This window comes from Acanthochromis polyacanthus, chromosome 19, assembly GCF_021347895.1.
Source record: "Acanthochromis polyacanthus isolate Apoly-LR-REF ecotype Palm Island chromosome 19, KAUST_Apoly_ChrSc, whole genome shotgun sequence".
Classification (NCBI taxonomy): Eukaryota; Metazoa; Chordata; class Actinopteri; family Pomacentridae; genus Acanthochromis; species Acanthochromis polyacanthus.
This window is the reverse complement of record NC_067131.1, coordinates 15,271,678-15,297,470: the sequence shown is the minus strand read 5'-3', so window position 1 is coordinate 15,297,470 and position 25,793 is coordinate 15,271,678. Positions and strand designations below refer to the sequence as shown.

Here is a 25,793-nt window from a genome sequence, read left to right as displayed (position 1 = left end):
CATATGACAGTACAACGGATAATGCAACAAGGAAACAGTCGAGAGATACTCGGCTGATAAAATGACAATAATCATTCTTCCTTTTCAGTGTCACACATGTATTTGCATAGAAAACTTCTTTCTCGTCCACAGTTATAGCAAACACCCACCCAGAGCTTCGGGTGAATCGTTATTTGTGGTTATTTTCAAGTTCAAACTGGCAACTTTAATCATCACTGACTAAGAACAAAACTCTCACAGAGGGGAGTCTGACGTAAACCAATGTGGCTGAATGAACGTGTGGGAAACGGTATCAACAATACCAGGTAATAAATATTGTGACATCGAGGTGAGCAACGCTGTAAACAGAAGTAAAACAGAAATTACACCAAGCAAGGTGGGACTACGGGGAACTGACACGAGAGACAGTTAACAGAAAATGAAAATTATCTCTGCTGTGCAGCAAAGCTTCCTGCAGCATTTTTTGCATCATATTGCGTGAGGAGCTGTGCAGCAGTGACATGCAGTGGTGGTAGGTGAGGTGTTCGCTGTAAAATCTCTGCATTCAAAACCCCTAGTTAAACAGTATGTTAAAGCAAAACAACCACACTCATAATTAAGAAAAATCCCCCCTGTCATATGTTATTACATACAGATATAATAATATTACTGGCTCTTGATAGTGATGGAACAATGTCTACCAGAAATTGCATTTTTGCTGTCAACGGTTAGGTTTTCAACATGGGGTTCAGGCCCCAAAATGAATCAGAAGGGGAATTTTAAAATGATTCATCATATTCATCAATTAAAGGGGAACTTCGTTTTTTTTCAACCTGGGGTTTGTTTTCATATGTCATTTCATACATGTGAGTGATGGAGAAATGAATTTTCGACATAGCTCCAGTATTTAGCCAGGCAGGCAGCTTCGCAGCTCAGCTAGCGAAAAGTATGGGGCAACTTGCCCCCCCCCACACACACACACTGACCGGTATTTTGGCGCGAGCTATCACGCAATTTCGGAACGAGATTTGCTTTCTAGCGTCCCAAAATTTGGATACAGACAACAACAAATAGCGATCGCCAAATAATGTTGAGGTTTTCGTTCACTTCTCATCTCTAGTATGTTGTGGGACACTCGTTGAGACTATCCGAGCCGGTCGGTGTGGGAATAAAAGCACATTAGGGTGGACTTTGACGAGGGGGGAGGGCAAGTTGCCGCATACTTTTTGCTAGCTGAGCTGCTAAGCTGCCTGCCTGGCTAAATACTGGAGCTATGTCGAAAATTCATTTCTCCATCACTCACATGTATGAAATGACAAATGAAAATAGACCCCAGGTTGAAAAAAAACGAAGTTCCCCTTTAAGAAAAGAAACTGTTATTCACATTCAGGGCTTTCTCTAATTCTTTATAAATATTCAGACAATTATTTGCCCGCAAATTAAACAATCAAGTCTGAAAATTGTGGTTTTTAAAATCTAACAAAAGAAAAAAAATCCTGATGGTGTCACTGTGCTGTCATTAAGGTCATCTCAGCTCGTCTTAAAAACTTTTTTTCCATTTTAGGCGCATTTAACTGAATGTATGCTGCAAATTAGAAGCTTAAAGTTTGGAATATCTGGGTATTTCACAGAGTCTGAGAGTTTAATAAAAAATGCTTGTGTTGATTTGCAAATATGGGGCTAAAATTCAGGATGCCTGCTGCTTAAAGGTCCCATATTGTGCCGATTTTTAGAAATTTAATCAAAGTTTCACATGTCCCCTCAATGTTTCTTTAAATTTTTCTGCATTTTTTTATATTACAGCTTTTATTTTACAACTCCAAATTCTTAACAACCACCACACACAATAAGAACTAATTTCATCATATGGGACCTTTAAGTTTGAACTTTTTCCCCAATGAATTCCACATCTTAAAGCTAAGCAGACTGGTCTTCTTCCAGCAGATAAAGGTCTAAATCCACTATTGCAAACTGAAACCTTACTTGGGAAATATTTTAGATTCACTCGATTTGACTCATCAGTCGGAGCCTGAAGAAATCAAGAGTTAACTCTGAAGCTGAATTCCAGAAGTATATGAGTCGTATGAATTCCTCGGTACAGGTCATTATGAAACCAGACGCAGCCAAAAAAGCCACCTGCTCAAAAAGTCATGTTTGAGGCATTCTGACCTCCAGCTCTCCGGTTCTATTACAGCCACATGCTCAGGCCCTCAGAGACTCTCCGACCTCCACAGCCAGCCTGCCTGCAGAGCTGCTCTGACTCATTTTACGGCCATGGTCATAGCAGAAATGTGTCACACTCCTTGTAAGCATTTCTCCCGATGATTTCAGCTCTACATCACTCAGCTGGATTCCAGCGCCAGAGTTCAAAAAGTAACTGCAAGGAGCTGAACCTTGACTGCTGGTTGACCTCTGTGGAAAACCCAAAACGTGAGAAGCAGCTTTTGTTGCACACATCAGACAACAACCTGAAACTGCTGATTAAACTTAATACAATACCTCAACCATGAGCCTGACAATGAGCTGAATTAGAAGATTTAGAAAGGAGTTGTTCCCTTTCAATGGGTTTGGTTCACTTTTAACGCATTTATGAATGACTTTTTTACTACTGCAGGTGTTTCTTGCTGTTCAGCTTGTAAATCTGAGAAATTTAGAGCCATATTTTGTGTTCCTAATCGGAAGACCTTGGCAAGTCAGCACCTAGTCTGACAAAGGGTGTTTCTGGGCGTGGGGGTGCTGTAGTTTGTCACAAACTGGAAGGGGGTGGGTGGATCAACAGCTGATGTCCAGATGTAGAGAAAGTTTCACACAGATCGACTCTGGATCAAACATGTTTTGAGTTTACTTCGTTAAAAATACATTTGGGCACATTAATGCCTGAGGAAATGGGCCCCAACCCTTTTAATTATTCAAGGTTTTATATTCTTGGTGCAATCTGAGTCTGGTGTTCTCCACTGGGATGGAGTCCAAACTTCAGAGGGCTGTGGAAACAAAGTCAAAAGCTCTCTTCTCCTTTGTTGTTGTTTTTCTGAGACACTAAAAATGAGTCTTTGTGCACAAGACGGACACAGGCGGTGCACTCTTTCCATGTGGCCTGTCCTTTTCACCAAGGGGCACGGATAGATGGGGTGAAATAAGGCGATCGGAATGCGGAACCGGTGAGAAATGCAGCTGGTAAAGGAAGCGCCTCTGTAAGCAGAGCCCCTATCTGACTCCATTATAAGAGCAGACCACCAGAATCTGACCCATGTTCATAGAAAAACAAGGAAACGACCGCTCAGGAGTCAAACTTTGGAGTGAGAACAAAAGAATAATCACGTAATCAAACCAGTTTCTTAATTAAATATTAATGTTAGACACAATTTGTTGAAAAGTAAACTTCTCATACTTACTTTTTTGTGCGCTCACGCCGTGGAGACTGGTCACAGCCGCTATAATAAGTCCGCACAGCGCGCAAAGAGCGTTCGAAGCCATGATGTCTGCGCGTAAAAAGCTGCTCGCTGTCGGCTACACAATTCCCGAAAGTTCATCTGATTAACAATCCGTGCTGGTTTTCAGCATGGAAAAGCGAGCATCAGAGTGAGTCATACGGAGGAGTCTGCGCCTTGTTTTAATAGCGCACACACCCACGCTAGCAGTTCAACTCCTATGAGTCATTTCCTATGTACTGTACTGCTCGGATTCTCTGTGCGCACTCCCCGACTCACAGGAAACTCCACGACCATGGCGTGCGGTTGCGTTTGTTTCACTTCGAGTGAAAGTTTCAATTAAACCACCTCAGGTATGAGATTTTCATACACATATTTCATATTTTGTAGGCACACCCTTCTCCTTTTTTCACTCCCCCCCTCCACATTTTACTAGTGAGCCCGTGCAGTCTGGACTTAATAGTGTTCTCATTGTTATTACCACGCCTGTCGACGTCATTCCCAGCTCCCTGCCAAAAAACACAACTCTCTGGCAGGAGTTTGGGTCCCATACACAGAAAAAAGAGGAACAGCAACTGAGGCAAAAACAGATGACATTCCCTAGTAAAAGTATCTGCTTTTTAAGCCTTTGGGGAAAAGCCTGCTGGAAGCTAAAGTGAGATAAGCTTTATCTTTCTCCACTTGAATGCCCTGGGCAGACTGAAAAATAACAGAGATGGTTCTGCTGTTGGAAACTGACATTTGAATAGTGAGCGTCCCTGACGCAGGGTGGTGTTATTAATGTCTGGGGCTGGGTGTAGCCTGCTGCTGCAGCACAAATATGCAATAACAAAGCCTGTGGACGCATGCTTGGAGAGATATGAGGCTGGCCCCTGTCACAGCATTGTCTCATGCATTAATGAGGACCATCAGTTACTAAACATCTGTGTTCTGTGGCACAGTATTTATTTATGACACGTTATGTACATTTATATGAGGTCAACCGCTGCCCATTGGTGTGATCTAACAAATTATCCCTGCAACATTAATGCCAAATCTTGAGGAAGCTTTAGCTAACGGTTCCCAAATGCCTGCTAAACTTCTTCCACATATTCACTTTTCTTCTCCTCTGCAGCCTGCAACGTTTTATGTGTGCGTTACATGGTGTGAACTGCCTTTCCCACCAGAGCTAACGTCAAACAGACGCTAACCAACCTCCCAGTAAATAGCTCACATCATCAGATCAGAGGAAAAATAGGGTTTCATTGGCTCAATTAGGTTAGAAGCATGTTGTTACACAGATGTTTTTGTACTCGACTGTCACGGCTAACCTTTAGGAAAGCAGCCTAAGAGGACCTGGAGCAGCACAGCCCACTAAGGACACACATATGAGCTGACTTTCCACTGGAGTGATTTCATCAGTAATGAGGCACTATAAGCTGCAGATGTTGTGTCAAACTCTCCAACAGGAACCATGGCAACAGGACGAACACACACGGAGGACCTTGCCCAAGGTGATCCAAACACTCCTGTATGTGCTGACTGGATGCCAAACTCGCTGATGTCTCTCAGGCATTGTTAATACTATAGTCTAACTAAAGACGTAAGACAATTCTGGCTGTCGTACTTCATATATTGGAAACATATTTAGCTTTAAACATGCAACCCTCGAGTCTGCAAAGGATGGCTTCTTTTAATTTTGAAGTTTAAATTTCAGCTTCAACGACTTTACGGGATTTCCAAAGCCAGCAGGACAAAACAATTCAGAGAAACGCTCCAGGCTGTGTAAGCCACATCTCTCTGCAGCTTTTCGATACATTGAAAAACTTCTAAAGTGGGCCCAGACTGTTAAAAGAGTGGATCTTTTACATTGATAAGAACAGCAAAGACTGGAAAACAGTGCAGAGCAGCCCAATGTGGAAGAACATCACCGTGTGCACAAACAACTGTGTTTATTAACTACAGCACAACACTCTCAGCCAGATGTGTCACTATCTGTTTGGTCACCAAATAAATCACCAAATGGCAATGATGTGGTAAAACAAGTCTTTCCAAAGAGATCAAAACGGGGAAACATACTCATCTGATGTCCCCAAAATGTCTGCCTCTTTGAATAAATCTTCAGTTCCACTGTCTTTCCTCTATTCTTTTCTCTCCTTTGGTTCTGCCTACTATTTTCTCTTTTCGCTCCTCTGTTGCTAAGTGACTTAGGTGATGTAGATGCGGTGAAAGTCGTTGGCTCCAAAGGCACAGTTGCACTTGGGGCACTTCCTCTGTCGGGTGTCGTAGCGCATCTTCAGACATTCGTAGCAGAAAACGTGGAAACACTTGGTCAGCACCGTCTCCTTGTCACGTGTGTTGCAGCAGGGGCAACGCAGCTTGGCCTGAAGACAGATGAAAGCATGTCAGGGCTCATATAGTGACTTAATGGCACTGTTATTACCTCTGTTCATTACATAATAGCATACCTCACACTTCAGGGTGGAACAAGCAAAATTTTCTCATGCCTCCGTGGCACAAAGTGACCGTAATATTTCCGAGAATGTTTGGGCTCACTTTGAACTCACTTTTTCTGTTAATAACGTCAGACTGTGCCTGGAAGCTGCGGGCATTTTTGTAACCCCCTTGACACTAACAGCTCATTTAAAGTAAACCTCTCAGCTCATAACATTTAATTCTCACCTTGTACTGATTGATCTCCTCCTGTAGGATCTCGTCTGCATCAGAGTAAACCTCCACCTTCTTCTGTTTCTCCAGCTTCCGTCTCAGCCTGGACAGATCCTCCTAGAAGGTGGGAGGACAGAGCTGTTAGAGCTGCAGCTGAAGCTACATCCACACTAATACATTTCATATTAAAGTGGCATTTTAATCTAAAATGACCTCAATCAAGATGAGTGCTTAGCACCATTTCAGAAAATATCTTTGTGGATACTAGTACAACTTGTAAAGGCATGATCATTCACAAACACCAAGCAACAGAGAGTTGGTCGCTGAGTTGTCAGAATTCTACTCAGGAGGTACAGCAGTGGCAAAGAGACCACAGATTTCTTGGCTTGGAGGATTATGATCTGGAACTGCTACTAAATTGTTAATGAAAGCAGCACAGGCTACTATCTTCACTGTTTTCTGGATAAAAATAACATGACATGGCTGTGACAAAGCAGGAAATGACAGGCAAAGACGAATAAGACCAAATCTTGAAGTGAATGTGGGTGTCATTATTCAGACTAAGATGCAACCGTGGATGTTTGTAATGAATAAGACAACAGCAGCTCATCCAATAGCCTTCATTTCAGGTTTCAGGGGTCCGAGAACACCAGAGCAGCATGGACATTTGGCATAAATGTGGCCAAAGCGATGTATTTCAAAACAAAAATGTATTAGTGAGGACGAGGCCCAAATTTATTGAACAGAAACCTTCTGTGATCATCTAATTAGGGGTTACTCGAGCGGATCTGGACCGATATCCCCAACGCTGAAGTACAACATACCTGTGCTCGTTTCAGGTTGCTGCTCTCCCTCTCCCGGGCCGTGCGGTTCTCAGCCACAGAGACCTGGATCTCCTTAAGTTTGGCTTGCGTGTGCTCCAGCTGCACCTTCAGGTCCTCTGCCAGCTGTGCAGCCTCCACCGCCTGCAGCGGGAAAGGAAGCAATAAAAAGAAACCTCAACGATGAGATTCCTGGGCTGTAATGTGGCGGTGTTGGTGGTACAGTGGGCACTGCTATCACGACATCATGAGTCTATTCTGTGTGCTCTAACTTATCCTATTTACTGCAGATTTACTGTATTTTCCACCTCTGACGACAGTATTTTCCACAGTGTACCATAAGTTTTTAGACCCTCTTCACAGTGTCAAGACACTTACAGTTAAGTGGCCCCTTTTGTGTGTGTTGGGTGTGTTACATTGTTTCTGTTATTATGGCTGTTACTATTTATGTAAAAAAAAAAAAGGGTCAAAAGTTGAGAGCATTCAAGCAATACATTCACGCAAGTGACACGATGACCTCATTAAGTGTGTCTCAGTGCACTCCTCCACACATCTGCAGAACATGAGCAATGTTAGCAATTACCAGAAACATGTACGGTAACTCAAGCAAGCGCTAGACTACGAGAAAAAAAAACTGAAAGTCTGGGCATCTGCTGCTGGGTTTAATTTGGTAACAATGTAGCTCATTAATGCGACAACTTTTGGGAGGAATTCCACAAATCCTGAACATCAGAATTTTTCACAAGCACCTTAACACACCAGAGTTATGACTTTCTACACATCAGTTATGCTCACTGTTAATATTTAAAGCTACAGACACCTGGCAGCGCACAATCATCAGTCATTTGCAAACCTGACATGTACGAGCTGACAGTATGATTGATGGCCATTCTCACCTTCCTCTTGTTGAGTTCTAGTGCTTGTGTTCTGACGGCCAGCTCTTTTTCCAGAGCAGCCAGTGTGCTCTGTAGGACTCCTTCTTTTTCTTCCAGTTTTTGCACAACCAGCAGCTGGGCATCGACCTGAAAGAGATGGCAACGATTACGACCTACCGCTTCACTGCCTCGACTCAATGAAAACCATCAGTGCTGCGTTTTCAGGTGGAGGATTTACACCTCACCTGGGTTTTGAAAGTAAGAACTTGGTCCGCCAGCTCCTCCTTCTCCTCTTTCAGCAGCTTGTAGATCTGGTTAGATTTGATTCGCTCACTCATCAGCTTGAAGTTGGCGTCATCCTTCTCTCGCAACTGCTGCAACAGTCGGCTGTTCTGCTCCTGCATGTCTTCAAAGGCCTGGCCTGTTACATCCATCTCACTCAGCAGGGCTTCCTCCTCCTCAAAAGACACACGTGTGAGCGATTAAAAACGATGAAGAGTCATTGACAGTGGGTTATGCTGCTTCTGAACTCCAGTTTACAAAACCAATGAGACCTAAAATATGTACATGTTCATGGTAAACTTGTATTCTTTCAATGGTCAGTCTGCAGTCACATCTGAAAAGAATTCATTCTTTACAGTTAGCAAGAAGAATCACCAGCACCTTTCCCCCCCCTCAACATTTCCCTTACTATTTCTAAAGGAAAATAAAAACACAAATAATCACCATATGCAAACAACATATGGTCTTTTTTAGCCACAAATGTACAGCAACAATGAAAAACATATGCAAGTCATCGATCTGAACCAAAATAATGTTAAAACAATGATGTATCAGTTGGTATGACGAATCACAGCTGCTGCAAAACTTAAATCTAAGCATGCTCTCTCTCTCTCTCATATAACCTCACAACACAAATGCTGCTCTGATTACTGCACAGACAAATTCTAGATTGAAAGTTGACTCGTTATGCTAGTTTATAATTTATCTTCATTCTCACACTTCACGGATGGTAAATGGTCTATATTTATATAGCGCTTTACTACACCTGAAACGATACCCAAAGCCCTTTACATTACACATCACATTCACACAAACATTTACACACTGATGGCAGAAGCTGCTAACCACAACATGTCAGGAGCAGTTAGGGGTTCGGTGTCTTGCTCAGGGACACCTCAACATGAGCTCTTCAGGCTCATATAAAAAAAATATCCATATTTATCCTGTACTGGCTCTTTATGGCACCCCTCAGCGCAGCCACTCTTCATTGCTAGCTATTGCTTCTTTTTAAAACTCTCACTAAATGATCACTGTCTTTTGATTGGCCAACTTTGGGAAGCCTGCTGAGCGTCAGCACCCATTGATTGTGAGCTGTGCCTGGAACAGAGGTCCAAACAAATACATCTGTGACAAGCTGACATTAGCTCTTTGCAAAAGTAGAATAAATGTCAGAGACCTAGCATTTACAGCAATCTGAAATCTGAGCCTTTTGGTTTAAAGGGACTGTTTTCATTTAAGTTTACTTTATTATTTGGAAGTCTGGTGACATGTAATATGAACATCCATCATTTTAACATTATACATTTGACAGAAAGAAATGAAAAGCTGAACAAGTCCCTTTGAGTTTCAGAACAATGACGTACTTTGTAATTTGTTTTTTTTTTACTTCATCACAGACAGACTAATATGAGCAGAGCATTGAACTCCAGCACTAACAAACAAGGGGATAATGATGGCTTTACCCCAGCATTAGCAGCGCTGCTAAAGGGCTTTTCTCCACCACTGGAGACAGAACACTGACAACAATACAGTGGAGCACTAAGTTAACATAAATTGATAGGTTATGTAACAAGAGGGAAAAAAAAAATCTGCATACTCTGACATCTTTCTTACGTCTGTCTCTGCCTTTTCTGTCTGACAATGACACAAATCAAGAGCAGTTGGCTGAACTGCGAGTTATGTTTCATTTGCAGCCCAGTGAGCAAAGAACAGCAGTTGGACAAAGCACACTGGGGAAGAGCCATAATTTTACATTCTACCATTTTTTTAATAATCAACAACTGTTTTGACTCAGACATTTATTTAGAATTGAATCATGTCAGCAATAATCATATTTGACTTGTGAATTACCAAAGATTCCCTCCCCTACTACTTATGACCTCATGATCCAAACAGACCTGTTTTTTTTCTGTGCTACTCACATTTTAAAAAATTGACTGTGTAGCATTTGTACATTTGGGTTCAAGCTGCCCATTTATGAACCACCTAGGGCCTGTAAACAACAGTCAGATGAACTCACAAGTAGCTTGTTTATCCAATAGTTTTGGCAGTCTGAAAATTCTGGCAGCCAGTGATCGTGGGGAACAAATCAAACACATCTGACTTCAATGCAGTCTATTTGTTGTGCTATAACTTCATACCAATCATTGTCAGTCCAAACTATGTTTTACCTTCTGTTAATTGTGTTCTGCAAGACCTCCCAAGCATGAGGAGCGACAGACTATCAGATCACAACATCTGTTGCAGCCCTAACTAAATGAGTAAAGCGTGTGACTCCTTGACATGGTTGAAGACAATATGATTCATATTAACTAATAAAGCTTTAAGACTGATAGTTTGAAGGTCAACACCAGAATGAATATTATCCGACAAAAAGAGAGCAAATACATTATCTAATGTGGGTGTATCCACTGTTCCTTCAACTCAAGTCTTAGAGTTACGATGACATTATTTCACCAGCATTTGACCCAGGACAAATAAAAGTTTTATATTTTCCATCTCATGAGCATCTGCTCTCTTATTCCTTGAATTTTCTTACAAATAAAATTTCAGCATTCCTAGATGTTTCAACATTTACAAGACGGCAGAGCCAAGTGAGTGAGCTCAGATCTAAGTGGTTCGCACACACAGAATTTATCAGGTTGGCTCACCCAAAGAGATGCTTTCCTCATTTTCAGATTTATAGATTTCTCCTTCAGCTGTCGGTACCATCATTTCACAGTCCCTCTATAAACAAAAGTGCTGTTTAAGCAAGTCTGCAAAGTACCTGACAAGATTTTAAGCATTTTAAAAGCGTATCTGATTCCCCAGCAATTTCACTACAAGAGTTGTAATAATTTTATTTTAAAAAGCTCTGTGCCAGGCATTAAATAGCCAATAAGTGTGGTTTTAAAATATAACTTGATGAAATAAAAGGTCAAAATTGAAATGTGATAACAGTAACTTTGTGCTTACAGCAACTTTGTATTCAGGGTCACTTATTTTCATTGAAGCTGATGCCATGATAATGGCTTTCAAGTGCCTGTGGATACAGTATGTATATAAATGAGTCATATTTCAGACAGAAATTAGAAGTAAAACAAAAAACAAAAGGAATTATTCAAAAAGGTTGTAGCTGCAAAACAGCAACCTGATGACAGCTCAAAACGTTACCGATAGGCTAGCACTACCACACAGCTGATCACATCCGGGCCATAGTGTCGGCTTTCAATTCCTCTTTAGTCAACTAAGATTAGGAGACCTTCTTTAGGCAAATGTGATACTCATTGCACTAGTTTCATTCTTAACACAGCTGGCTGTTTATATTCACCTTGGGTGCAGTCCCAAAAGCTTAAGTATGACATTTATATATGGCTGACTGTTCAAATCTCATTTCTTGCTAATTAATTCCAATATGTTGTGAACATCAGAGGGGTTGAATATTATTTTCTTGTTGAGCATGTTAATATATTGCTACGAACAGGGGTAAAGTTATGCATACATGTACAGGCTGTACTTGAAAAGATTTGGATAAAAGCTAAGGAAAAATGTTTTTGAAGGTTACACACTGTTGACGAGTCAAAGAACAATAATAAGGAGGCAGTCTGTGCTTCTGCTGGAGCAGGAAGTGTACTAGTAAAGGTAAAGGTGCTCATCCTCCTGCCTTCCAGTTCCCACTCCGCTCATTCTGCATTCACACAACTTTTCCTTTGAAGACAACTTCTGGTACAGCTGTAGCATTTTAAGACTCCTAAAACTCAATCCTAAAACTTAAGCAACCATGTCTTCATGTTAATGGTCATGTGATGCACCTTTTCAGGTTTATTAGTATGCATGGAGATTACACCGATCAGCCACATTATGACCACTGACAGGTGAAGTGAATAGTATCGATCATCTTCTTATAATGCAATGTTCTGCTGAGAAACCTTGAGTCCTGACATACATGGGGATATTTGACATATACTGCATGTCAGACGTTAAGCATTGCAGGTCAAGAAACCTCCCAACCTCCCATGGCAACAGCAGTCCTCGATGCCAGTTTCCACCCTCAGCAGGACAATGCATTGCAACACACTGCAAAAACTGCTCAGGGGTGGCTGGGGAACATGACAGAGCTAAGCTGTTCACCCGGGCTCCACACTCCCCAGATCCAAATCTTATTGAGCATCTGTGGGATGTGCCAGGATAAGACTGATCTAGGTAGGTCCCACCCTGCAACCCACAGAATTCACTGTCACCATCCCGGTGCCACAGGACATCCCCAGAGGTCCTAAGTTTTAGCAGCATAAAGGGAACCAACACAATATTTTGCAGGTGGTCATAGCGTTTTGCCTGATCAGCATACATCTGAAACAAAGCCAGAGCAATCGCCTGGATTGAGATTTTTTCGCTTTGACAATGATTCAAAACAAAAACTACTGGTGTGAGTAGTAGTTTGTAGTTGCAAATCCTTTTACACAGATACCTGCTTAGTGGCAGCGAGTTTCTTCTGCAGATGCTCTATGGTCTCCTCTGCCACTCGTATCTTCCTGAGAGCATCTTCATCGGCCAGCTTCTTGCTCTCCTTCCTCTCTCTCTCCTCCAGCTCTCGCACTCGCATCCTCAACTCATCCACCTAGACAGATTGACATCGAGGTTGGGTATTAAAGTTGCTGTTTAAATGTTTAGCTACTGGCCTGTAAGAAAGACCGTTTCATTGGGTGTAAAAATATGCAAACTTGTGACTGAAAGAGTGAAATGACAAAATCAAACCTCAGCTTTAGATTTGCGCTCGGCTGCCATGAGCTGCACTTTGTCTCTTTGCTCCTTTGGAGCCGACTTATACATATCCAACAGGAGCTTCATCTCTTTCTGGGACTCCTGGGCTTTTCTGGTAAGTTAGAAAAGATGAACAGATAACAATAAATAAGCAGTCACACAATTTTAATTAGGTTAGCACTTGTAACTACATGCAAATAAGATCAACACTATGCTGATCAGCACAGTTGCTAACTACACATAATGGAACAGTATGACTATGAAATCCATCCTGGTTTCTGTGTGTAGTTTCTAATCTATCACTGCACTTTGCAGGACTGTCGATTTTGTTTAAGTGATGGAAAATATGTTACAGTCAACATGTGATTGTAGTCAAATATTTTATTGTAAGAAATGAAAGTGAAGTTAAATTGAAGGATGATGTACTTGAGTTCGACTCTGAGCATCTTCAGTGTGTCCGAGTCCTTCCTCTTCAGTTCGTCGCTGCGCTGCCTCTCTCTCTCACGCTCCCTCTCTCGTTCCCGCTCGGCCTCCCTCTCCCTCTCTCTTTCCCGGGCACGTTGTCTCTCCAGTTCCTTCCTCCTCTCCTCTTCTTCCTCTTGGTCTTCATCTTCCTCCTTTTTTACATCAATGCTGTCACTCGTCGTTTCCTCAAGAATCAGAACCCCCGTATCGCCGCTCTGACAACGCAACTGTCGATAACACAAACCAGATTTTAACGAAATAGTATTACCAAGCAACAGTTGCATTGAACACTTCTCAACTAAACATTAGCACCACTAGTCAGTGAGTCGCGTCATCTACCTTATTAATCTCCATTTGCGTTTCCCGCAACTTCCTCTTGTAGCGCTGCACATCACCTTTCAGCTGCAGATTGTGGTTTTGAAGGCTGCTGATTAAGTGTCGCATCTCCCTGTTGATTGGTCCTGAGCGAGAAGAGGCAAAGGATGAAAGGCTGAATACAAAGTCAGCTTGTGGTTTGGTTTTGAGTCATTCACCAATATGCAAATGCATATGAAGCTGTAAATGATGAGTTCTGCTGCATGGTGCACAGAAGTGACATCATCATACAAAAAAATCTAATGTTACTATTACCGCACTGCTAACAAAAGATAAAAATGGAGACCAGTAAGTTGCTCAATATGTACCAGAGAATCATCCTCAAGCTAATGTAATTTACAAAAACAACATCACAAACGCAGCATTGCATCATGGGCAGATGTACACTTAAGCAGGACACTGGCATTTTTCCCTCTTCCACTTGACTTGAGTGTTTTGAAAAGGTACCTGCTTGCTCGTTGGCTGCCAGGTTCTGCTCGAACTCAATGCGCAGCATCTCATATTCTTTGCGCACCTGGGCCAGAGTATCTTCCAGCTGTATGACGTCAGTTCGCAGCTTCTTCTGAACAGACAGCTCATCACTCTGAATGGTTGGAAACAGTAAAACAAAGCTGACAAAATTGCTAAGCAGTCATAATAATACATCCACACAAGTCTAAGTTGCTAAGCTAACAACAAACTGACTGTAAAGACAAAAAACTGCAGCATAACACTACTACATCACTTGACTTCAAGTACGTTAGGAGCCTTATGCTTTGATACAGCTTGTTTTTCTTTATCGGAACAGCTTTGAACAAATACACAAGCAAAATTCTCTAAGAGTCACCTCCATGTGCTCAATCTGTCGGAGATGGGCGTTCTTCGCAGTGAGCAGCAGAGCCCGTGCCTCATCCAGCTGAGTTTTGACCCCAAGAGACTCATTGTACAGCAGGGAGAATTGAGACTGCAGACATTTGTACTCTAAAGTTTCCTTCACAACTTCCTCTGGAATATTGCGCAAGTCCATCTGAAAAATTAGAAGGTATATAATAATTACATTACTATAGGAACACTATGACTGGTGTCAGAGAAAGGGAATCAGAATGATGACAAACAGCTAAATAGATGAAGATGCTTCTATTATATTATCTGTACCTTCAGCTTCTCGCTCTCCCTCACAGCCTCCTGGAGCTCCACCTGCAGTTTCTCCAATTCTGCCATACGGCTGTTAGCCAGCTCCTGGTTGTGCTCCAACTCTGCGTTGAGACTCTCAAACTAAAAACAAAGACAATCTCTTATATACACAAATATGCACAGCTGATGTCAGAGTGACTCACGTGCAAAGAAATAATTGCATTTTACACAAAATTAATGTAAAAGAGATTTTCTGTGCTCAGAAATGTTGCCTTTTCTCACCTTCTGAATATTTAGTGTGATTTGGCCTCCAGGTAGCCCACCTGAGCTGCCAGTGCTGCTGTATCCAGACTTTAGCTGCAGACAGCAAACACAGAATAAGTGTCAAAAAGTACAACAAAAAAGGCAACAAAACTACCTAAAGTTCACGGCACAGTGGCAAGAAGTCAGTGAACCTTTAGAATTTATTGCAGCTGTGTATAAATCTACCACAACGTATGCTCAGATCTTCATGTTAATCATTAGAAACAAGCAAACAATTTTACTTGTTTACATTCCAAAACTTTCCATTAAGTTTCAAAGGCATATTAGCTTTAAAAAATATTCTCCAAAACTCCACCACTGATCAGAATCAGAAAGAATTATCAAATTTTCAAGTTTGGGGAAGTCCCTGAACTAATCACACATAGCGTGGATTTGGGAAAATGAACCAAATCTACGCTTAAATTCGAGATATTTTATCAAAATCACTTCATTCTAAATACATCCTTTGAATGTTGCTCCAAAATAAACAGTTTACTCCAACCAGATTCTGTTAAAAATAAAACATTTTGAACAAATCATTGAATTGAACTGTTGCCTTCAGGCAGACATTTCAGGACAACTATATATATATATATATATATATATATATATATATATATATACACACACACACATTTTTTTTAACCTTGGAGCTGTAACTACGCTTAATACTGCTGTGCCTTAAAATGTGCAATCAAATGTCTCGTATGTTTGGTGTGTTGGGGTTTTCTTTTCTTTCCTGTTTAGAATCTTTTGCTTCTCTTTTAAATAATGTTTTTGTAGTTTAGAAACATTTTAGGTTACAGTTTATAACGTTACAACATGTACGATGACAATATTTTATTGCAACCTTACACTGCTCAGTGACTGACTGCAGTGACCAATAAAAACCCTGAAACTATTTGACTGAACTGCAGACTGTGTTTTCACAGAGCAGATAGGAGACAAATCTGGAAACAAATTATAAATGCAAGTCACAAATTATCAATATAATATAAAGCCACCATTATTTCCAGTATTAGTAATTTATCTATTTATATAATTGTAGCATTTATGGCACTACAACTGAATTCTCTCTCTTTCTAGCTATGGTTGTGTTGCTTCCATAGATGTGCAGGACTTTATATTACAGTAAAATATGAGCCAACAGTGTGTGAAAATGTGACCACAGCAGCAAAAACATAATACACAGAAAATGCTTGGGGCTCAGAGGGTTAACAAAAACCAAATCACTGCTGTGTATGGCCATACTGAAGACATCATGCAAACACTCCCAAGTGTGGGTTGGAAAGAATATGTGAAGCCCCGGGCTAATGATGTCAACGACAGCTAATTGGAACCAGGAGTTAACCAACCTGGAGCTCAATTAACGAAACAAGACGTGTGGGTAAGAGCCATTTTGACCAACAAAAACACTTAAAGTTTGCTATTCACAAGAAGCATCGGCTGAAGTGAACCGAGCCTCACAAGAAAGAGCTCTCAGAGGACTTACAGGCAAGAATTGTTGATGTGCAGAAAGCTGGAAAGGCTCACAAAGATTTTAGACCCTAATTAACCCACAGACAAAAGCTCAGTGGGTGCTGGGTGGACAGGATGACAATTACTTTAAAAATCTAAGTAAATCTACTGCAGAATATGCCTTTTGTAGTGTGCACTAAGAGCCCAGATCTTAACAAAATAAAGATGCTGTGAAATGACCGAAAGAAAGCCGTAACACTCAACATGCTCAGATTACTACAGAGCTGAAGCAGTTGTCTGAGGAAGGGTGGTTCAAAACTCCAAAGAATTTCATCAGTCTTTAATTCCAAAGTACTTTTTTCACCAGTACTGTAAATGTTTTATTAATGTGTTCAACAAAACCACAAAATACTGCAATTGTTTGTTTGATATTAGCTTCAGCACACAGTGTTTGTCTACACTGGCGAATTAGACGAAAATCACATCACTTTTTTGATCTATTAAGGCAGAAAACCATGTAATCCTGTCACGCAATTCCTGCCACTGTACACACATCTTATGGTATCCTTATCTTGATGTTCAGGAAGCTGCTACACGTTATGCAAACATCAAAGATGGGATGTGCATCAATAAGGGCAGCTGGCTTGACACGCTTTGATGCCTAAAGCCTTATCGCTGTCAAGTCATGTACAAGAGAAAAACTAAAGACTAAACCTACGCTTCTAGACAGAAAAATAAACAGCGAGCACCCACATTGTAGAAAGTCTCAAGGAGCTGTTATACAAACACACCTGCTCCATGGCCTCTGCTAGGTGTTTGTTGAGCTTTTGTTCCCTGTTGCGGAGTTTCTCGATGTCCCACTGCAGGTCCTCCACCGTCGTCTCCATCTCGGACACTTTGGTCTCTGCACTGGTCACTTTGTCCACCAACTCATTGTACTGCAAGACAATGAGACAATAACAGCTGCTTCATCACTACAAGCAACTCAGTACACAGTTGTCCTCACTCACACACTCTTGTACCTATACAGTGGCCCATATCATGGTTCATTTTTCGCAATCTCACTGTATCGCGGATTTTTAAATTGCATTTGCTATCACGGATTTTGTGATATATAGGTATTTTTATATAGTTATTATTGTGGTGAGCTGTGTTGAAAAATGTTGCGGGAGAAAGGATCTTTGCCTTTAATGCACTCTGTAGCTGATAGATGCTTGTACTTTGGCACACAGAAATCAGTACCATTGAAAATGTGGCAGGAAGTCATCAAACACTATTTTTCACACTCACAGTCCTGACAACATAACATGTAACTAAACTAACTAGGCTGACTAAACCACAAAAACACACTCCTAACATTGTAACACTAACATAAGCCACAATAATGACACTTAAACCCCCAACACCCCAAACTCCCATGGTGCATTGCAGCACTACAGTTCAGTCATAGCACTGGCTTTGTGATCGCTGCATTATTTTTGCAGCAAAATAGGACATTCCTATATTACTCCCCATGTCAGGCAAAATTTCCAGCATTACAACAGCAAAAATCTTTCAGAGGAGCACTAACCATATGTACAGTAAACAATTACAACAACAATATATACACAATACATACAATAATGAAGATGAAAAAAGAATAAATACAGTATTACTACACTATAAGGGACATTAGCATAAAGTGGCTTGTGGAATAAATGTAACTTAAGTGCAGAAAATGCCAGCAGTGCAAGGAATTGCTGTGCAGAATAATAGTAAATATTTTTCTAATAATAGAAAAGCACTTTCTAGCCTAAAAAATTGAAAACAATCTAAAAAAATACCTAAAAAATAATTAAAACATATTAAGAGAATATTTAATCTAAATAAAATGCGTAGCATACAGCGCTGGGCTCTGATTGGCTCAGTGACCGTAGCATCAATCTCCTCTGTCTCCTGTGTGTGGCAGCATTCAGCATCTGGCCATAGTGTTGCTCTGTGGTGGTGTGTGAGGGTTTATAAAGCTTTAAAATATATAGCAAAAATAAAATAAATATGGTCACTACTTCGCAGAGTGGTCCGGAACATAACCCCTGCGATAGACGAGGGGCCACTGTGTTTAAGCATAAACACTAACACCAGCAGACAGTGTAAAAACAGCGTACCTCCATGGACATCTTGTGGTGTCTTCCCTGCAGCAGAGTGGCGAGGTCTCGCAGTCGACTGTTCTCCTCCAGCAGAGTGTGGTTCACGCTGATGATTTCAGACTGGCTATCGTCCTCACACACTACCAAGAAAGTGGTGCAAAAATTAGAGTGGTGCTAACACGAATCAAAAACCCTGCTTGTATTTACAGTATGCCCACCAACAACTCAGCAGTGAAATATGAAATTCAATTAGTTGGTATTCAAACCCTCACCAGCTGGCAGATTACAAGTCAGGTTTTTTAATTACTGGAAAAAAAAAATACAATTTCTCACAGCAAGTGTAAAAAAAGAGAAAGATTTGCTGATTTTCAACTTGCCAACAGTCCTTGAACTAATTGTGACTTTAAATTTCAACAAAAACTTAACAAAATCGAAGCTTAAAATCAAGATATTTGATCAAAACGACTTGGCTCTGTGTCTTATTTAAAATGTTGCCCCCCCCACAAAATTCTGCCTTCAACAGCGCAACTGAGAAGCCATTAATGATTCAGCAGCGACCAGCAGTCACAGTGCAGGCTGCGTTTACATAGAGAAGATAGAAGTCATGGATAAAAGTAAGTGAAAATGTACATAGCAAATTATCTACAGTATGTACAATAAAGAATTTTCTCCAGTGTTCACAACAGTTACGGGCCCTTGGACAAATCTTGTAGAGGATTTTCTTTTTTTTTTTTAAAGCACATAAATCAAAGAAATTCTACTTTATTTTTTCTGTCTGTATGACTTATGGCATTGTACATTTGCTACAAGGCACAAAATACTATTTTAAGCCCTCTCCTTCTGGCCATGTGGTCCTGTTTCCATGGAGGTGCAGGATTTTATATTGCGGAGAAAAATGAATCCAGAGAGAGTAAAAACGTGACAGCAGCAAACAATGCCCAGAAATTGCTTAAAGTTCAGAGAGTTAAGGTAAAACATAAAACAAGTCAGACATTTCTCCTTCTTGTTTGTGTTTCTATGTGCCCAGTAGCTTCACCTCCATGAAAGTGTCACAAACAAGCACGTCTCCATAGTTACCTGCAGCCTGGGCCACCTTGCACATGTCGTTGATGCGACTGTGCAGCCTGTCGAAGACACAAACCAGGCAGGCGATGGCTTCTTTGCTGAACTGCATGCGGTCCTGGAGGTGCAGGGTGAGTTCCTCCTCACTGCTCTGCTCCAGCGCTGACAAGAAACCCTTGGCGTTTTCACTGAGGGGCGGGGGAGGCGGCGATGCATCTGCACAGATATGGAGATGGTTATATACAGCACTGGTCAAGGAATCAATCAAGAATCAAAAATCTTTATTGTCATTGTGTATTCACACAGCAAAATTTCGATCGGTGGCTCCCAGCTACAGACAAAAGATTTAAAAAAAAAAAAAAAAAAAGACACTATATACAAATAAAATTGAAAAAGATATAAATACATAAACAGAATTAGTGCAAAAGAAGTACAGTGGGGCAAAAAAGCATTTAGTCAGCCACCGATTGTTCAAGTTTTCCCACTTAAAATGATGACAGAGGTCTGTAATTTCAATCATAGGTCCACTTCAACTGTGAGACAGAATGTGAAAAAAATTCAGGAAATGACATTGCAGGATTTTTTTTAAAGAATTTATTTGTATATAATGGTGGAAAATGAGTATTTGGTCAATAAAAGTCCTACTCAATACTTTGTAATATAACCTTTGTTGCCAATGACAGAGGTCAAATGTTTACTGTAGGTCTTGCACACACTACCTGGTATTTTGGCTCATTCCTCCATGCAGATCTTCTCTAGAGCAGTGATGTTTTGGGGGTTTAGCAAGGTAACAGACTTTCAACTCCCTCTACAGATTTTCTAAGAGGCTGAGGTCTGGAGACTGGCTAGGCCACTCCAGGACTTTGAAATGCTTCTTAAGGAGCCACTCCTTTGTTGATCATTGTCATGCTGGAAGACCCAGCCATGTTTCAGCTTAAATTGCTCTCACTGATGGAATGAATGGGGCTCAAAATCTCACAATACATGGCCCCATTCATTCTTTCCTTAACATGGATCAGTCGTCCTGTCCCCTTTGCAGAAAAACAGCCCCAAACCATGATGTTTCCACCCCCATGCTTCACAGTAGGTATGGTGTTCTTGGGATGCAACTCAGCATTCTTCTTCCTCCAAACTTGACGAGTTGAGTTTATACCAAAAAAGTCTATTTTGGTTTCATCTGACCACATGGCATTCTCCCAGTCCTCTTCTGGATCATCCATATGCTCTTTGGCAAACTTCAGACAGGCCTGGACATGTACTGGCTTAAGCAGGGGGACACATCTGGCACTGCAGGATTTGATTCCATGTCGGTGTAGTGTGTTACTGATGGTAGCCTTTGTTACTTTGGTCCCAGCTCTCTGCAGGTCATTCACCAGGTCCCCCCGTGTAGTTCTGGGATTTTTGTTCACCGTTCTCATGATCATTTTGAACCCACGGGAGGAGATGTTGTGTGGAGCCCCAGACCGAGGGAGATTATCAGCGGTTTTATTCTATTTTCTAATAATTGCTCCCACAGTTGATTTATTCACACCAAGCTGCTTGCCTATTGTAGATTCACTCTTCCCAGCCTGGTGCAGGTCTACAGTTTTGTTCCTGGTGTCCTCTGACAGCTCTTTGGTCTTGGTCATGGTGGAGTTTGGAGTCTGATGGTTTGAGGCTGTGGACAGGTGTCTGTTATACAGATAACGAGTTCAAACAGGTGCCATCAATACAGCTAACGAGTGGAGGACAGAAGAGCTTCTTAAAGAAGAAGTTACAGGTCTGTGAGAGCCAGAGATCTTGCTTGTTTGTAGGTGACCAAATACTTATTTTCCACCATAATTTACAAATAAATTATTTAAAAATCCTATAATGTGAGTTTTTGGACTTTTTCCCCCATATTCTGTCTCTCACAGGTGAAGTGGACCTATGATGAAAATTGCAGACCTCTGTCATTTTAAGTGGGAGAACTTGCACAATCGGTGGCTGACTAAATACTTTTTTGCCCCACTGTATGTTATGATATGATGAAATGCATTAACTCTGATTTCTATTCAGAAAAAAAATACAATGCATGTGTCTGCCCAGTATATAAAACAATAAACAAGAAAAATTCAAAGACTATTTCAGTTTATGCAGCCACTAACTGAAGCCTTACTAGAGTACATTTTACAAAATTATCATTAAAAACACAAAAACATACAAGGACTCTCTGAATACAGACTGAGGTTTAGCATTGGAGTCTCACGCGTAAACTAAAATGTTACAACCCTTTCTGCAAGGAGAATACGCAAATATGTCCAAGATGCTGAAATAATTAGCTGTCTTTGTTTTTACCATTTAAGCTAAAGTCATCAGAATAAATATTTGAATAAACATGTAGCTGTTTTAATTGAATTTAAAAGCATTCTCCAGCCCAAAATTTGCACCTCTCTTCTGTATAGCATTAAACTGAATAACTTGAAGCACAATCCTGCTTTCACCACTGTGTTCTTTTACGCAACTTGTCTTTTTGCACAACAAATATGGCAAAAGTGATTAATTGCATTGTTCTATTTGTGCACATACCTGTTTGGCACTATTCTTTGTATATGTAATACTGTCCATCTTCTCACACATTTTAAGATAGACAGACAGACAGTATTAATATACTGTCTGTCTCAGAATGTATGAGTAGCTCTTGACCATTTGCACTGAAAATATTGCACTTGCGTTTTTCTTTTTACAGTTTTCTTGTTCATACTTTTTTGCACTGTGCTTTCTATATTTAATGCTGTCTACATTAAAAGCATGAGCGATGAGTGAGGGCATTTGAATGGCTGGGTTCTGTAAATAGGTTAATCGCAGCATTAAGCAGAGACACAAAGCTAAAAACTTCTTGCCCTGATAACATGTTTATTGATGCATGTGACAGTCATGTCTCTGAACCCTGGATGCAAAATTTCTTTTTCCAAAAGGGTAAACAACAGTAGCGACAGCAGAAAGATTTATAAGACTCCTGCTGTAACTTAATGAGGAGATGAAGCCATGTGGACTCTTAAATTTAAGTCCTCTTTACAAAGAATAAATGAGTAGGCTCCACAGTCAGATTAGAGCAATAAATGCAGAGGCTTTCAGAAGATTAGCTTAGTCAGAAAAAAGCTGCTAACCTGTTTTTGAATCTGCTGCTTGATCTGAGGGTGTCATTAAGTCTTCAGAGCCTGCCGGAGGAGGGGGCTGCTGCTCGTCCTGACGCTCCTCCTGACGTTCCTCCTGCTGCTGTTGTTCCGGTGGTTCGCCCTCATTTTGTGCGTCTGGTAGAGGGGGTGGAGGCACAGCGAACGTTGGTGAAGCCAGAGTAACACCGTCTTCCTCCATTGGTGTGGGGTCAGGCAGCGGTGCCGAGGGTGGGGCAGGGGTAGGTATTGCCGGAGTTTCTGGTTCAATACGTTTGCGTAGAACGTGCACATTCTCTTCCAGCTGCAAATCAGAGGCAGCAGGATTGGAAGAAGTGTTACTCAAAGCACAGCATTCATCCTGCTGCAATTTGTCAGATCATTTCACAACCATAATTGTTGTACTTCTACAGACGGGGGAAAACTGATGGGGCTGATTAGCTACATTTTCTTGCACACAAAGAAAACAAAAACACGTATAACTAATTACAATCAGGTGAAGGCACAGATAACACTGGCATTGTTAAAGCAATAATGTAACATTAATCTGATTATTGTGTTTACTTGTGGTCTTAATTACAAAGATAATTTCTTCTTTCTGGGCTGCACAGTGTAGTAGTGGTTAGCACTTTCACCTTGCAGCAAGAAGATCACTGGTTTGCGTGCCGGCTTTCCCGGGATCTTTCTGCATGGAGTTTGCATGTTCTCCCTGTGCATGCGTGGGTTTTCTCCGGGCACTCCGGCTTCCTCCCACAGTCCAAAAATATGCTGAGGTTAACTGATTATTCTAAATTGCCCGTAGGTGTGAATGTGAGTGTGATTGTTTGTCTGTATATGTAGCCCTGCGACAGACTGGCGACCTGTCCAGGATGTCCCCTGCATTCGCCCGAGTCAACTGAGATAGGCTCCAGCGCCCCCCACGACCCTAGTGAGGATAAAGCGGTGTATAGAGAATGGCTGGACTTTCCAGTGGTCTTGAAACTACTCTTTTGTGAGGTGTTGCTCAGTCAAGAAGCCAAATCTAAACTTTACATTGTGGCAATTCATAAAAAAAAATCACTTTACTCTATTAGGGCTGGACCCGAATATCTGGTCATGACAGTGGTATCCGGAAATTTCCTGTAATTCTAGCCATGGTCATGCCGTTTCCAGGAGCGTGACAGTGTGATGAGTTCAGTGGGTTCAAAGAGCTTATAGCTAAAAATAGGACGACAATGTGCTAAAATTTGCAGCAGTACCTGCGACCAGTAGCGATTGACAATCAGCAGGGTGGTGTCATCTGTGGCTTGTCTCTTCTCCAGCTTTTCAATCTTCTCTCGCAACTCATCCTCCATCGCCTGCCTCTGCTCCAGGCGCTCACACAGCTTCTTGTTCTTGAACTGGAGCACCTTCATGTCCATTTCCTCCTGCACAGAACAAACACAAACAACATTAAAGATTCTGATTCTTTCGGCAGCAATACTCAGTAACAAATACATTAAATACAGCAAATGTCAACAACAACTGACTGACCGTAGAAGAGACTCCAGCTATCCGTATGGGTTCAATAAGTGTGGTGGTGGTCTTCTCCTCTTTTTTGCTCTTCTTCTCAGGTGGCCCAGGGGGGCTGTCCCCTCCTGAGGGGCGCTTTCCTCCCCCAGCACCTGACATCTTTCCTTCCCCTGCAGGACATCAGACATGGCATGAAATCTTTGTGTGGATATTAAGGTGTCAATAAGAAACTGCTGGTTGGTTTGCAAATGGAAAACTCATTCATTTGATGACAGCTCGGAGGGACATTAGCCTGACATATAAAGCGCTTATGTTAAACGGATCACAGGGCTCTTGTACTATTCATATGTGTTTCTAGACAGAAACTTGACCTCTTATCGTGTGTGGGATACTAATACCAGTTTCATTTTTACATTTCCGAAAAGATTAACGGACTTTTACGGGCTTGCTAACGCTAGCTAAGCTAATGCTAACGGTAATTCTCTGGGTTAGCTCAACGACGCTCTTTGTCTAGCGTATTTAATGATAAATGTTGAGCTTTTATTTTCACTGACCATCGCTACACACGTTGTAAGAGATTCTGCAAATGAACTTTACTTGCACAGAAAGGTATATACAGTTTTCGGAGAACTATTAACGTTACAAACCTTCACAAGGATTGAAAATGTAACTCAAGGCATCCAGGGAAGCAACAGGAAACGGCGACGAGGTTCTTCTTCTTCGTTGTCTTTTTCTATAGTGTCGAAGTGCAAACAGCGCAGCGTTATCGCCCCCTACTGTTCATATTGTGGCTTTGTGGAGGATTGGTATTTTAACTCAGACGATTGTTTGTTTTCATTTTGAGCACAATTTTAACTGCTTAATTGAGGTTATGTTGCCTAAAAAGTGGCCACTTCGACTTATTTGTGGTGTCCCTGTGTAAACCCTGAAAAAATAAAGCATAAAACATGCTGCAACTTCAATACCGGCCTCACGGTGGCAGCACTGCTACACAGTGTAACAGCTCGGTACCTGCTGAAGTTAGTTTCTGATTCAATGGTTAAGGGGACAGTTAAGGAAAACCAAACTACTGAGCTACTGATTTGGTTTATTTTTCCACATTTTACTGATATTGAACTGTGTTCTCAATTGTAGATCAAAAACACAATGCTGCCTGACACCCACTTCAGCATTTCAGAATTTTAATTTTATTCTCAAAAATGGAATGAAATGGAGATTGTATTGCTTTTTTTCATGTTGACCACGTTCAACCAAGCCAAAAACAAAAAACAAATTTATATAGACAAGTCAAATCTGAACTAGATTCTCCTTCAGAGGTTAAATATTTTTTAAAGCACAATTTCTCATTTGTGAAAGTTTTATTCTATTAGTGGAAACTGAGGTAGAAAATGAGATTGCACTGCTTTTCTTGCATGTGTAGACCATATTAGAACCTACAGTCTATGATTAGAACAGATCCAGATTTTATACCGTGGTATTTAATCTCCATTTTTTC

General features: G+C 41.1%; 1 protein-coding gene across 2 annotated transcripts; it reads right to left on the bottom strand.

The window, feature by feature from the left end:
• Positions 1-5,321: 5,321 nt before the first annotated feature.
• On the bottom strand, positions 5,322-25,052 carry rnf40 (ring finger protein 40). Of its 2 annotated transcripts, none has more exons than XM_022190890.2 (20): positions 24,946-25,052; positions 24,320-24,468; positions 24,046-24,213; positions 22,802-23,111; positions 19,689-19,889; positions 18,630-18,751; positions 17,277-17,423; positions 15,007-15,081; positions 14,746-14,865; positions 14,438-14,617; positions 14,059-14,194; positions 13,576-13,697; positions 13,198-13,463; positions 12,766-12,883; positions 12,479-12,628; positions 7,995-8,207; positions 7,771-7,896; positions 6,878-7,018; positions 6,069-6,170; positions 5,322-5,770 (listed from the first exon to the last, which is right to left on the bottom strand). In XM_022190890.2, exons 2-20 carry the CDS (start codon positions 24,455-24,457, stop codon positions 5,594-5,596), a joined length of 3,012 nt encoding a protein of 1,003 aa, XP_022046582.1. In that variant the 5' UTR covers positions 24,458-24,468; positions 24,946-25,052; the 3' UTR covers positions 5,322-5,593. The 2 variants fall into 2 exon arrangements, with proteins under 2 accessions (XP_022046582.1, XP_022046583.1); XM_022190891.2 differs by having other exon boundaries at positions 7,995-8,204.
• Between the last annotated feature and the right edge of the window lie 741 nt (positions 25,053-25,793).

Excerpts from the sequence above, each read along its gene's own strand:
- rnf40 (XM_022190890.2), bottom strand. The coding sequence starts at position 24,457 with ATGTCAGGTGCTGGGGGAGGAAAGCGCCCCTCAGGAGGGGACAGCCCC. Across the intron at positions 24,214-24,319 it reads TAGCTGGAGTCTCTTCTACG|GAGGAAATGGACATGAAGGT; the intron begins GTCAGTCAGTTG and ends TGTTCTGTGCAG. Across the intron at positions 14,866-15,006 it reads TCACACTAAATATTCAGAAG|TTTGAGAGTCTCAACGCAGA; the intron begins GTGAGAAAAGGC and ends CTTTGTTTTTAG.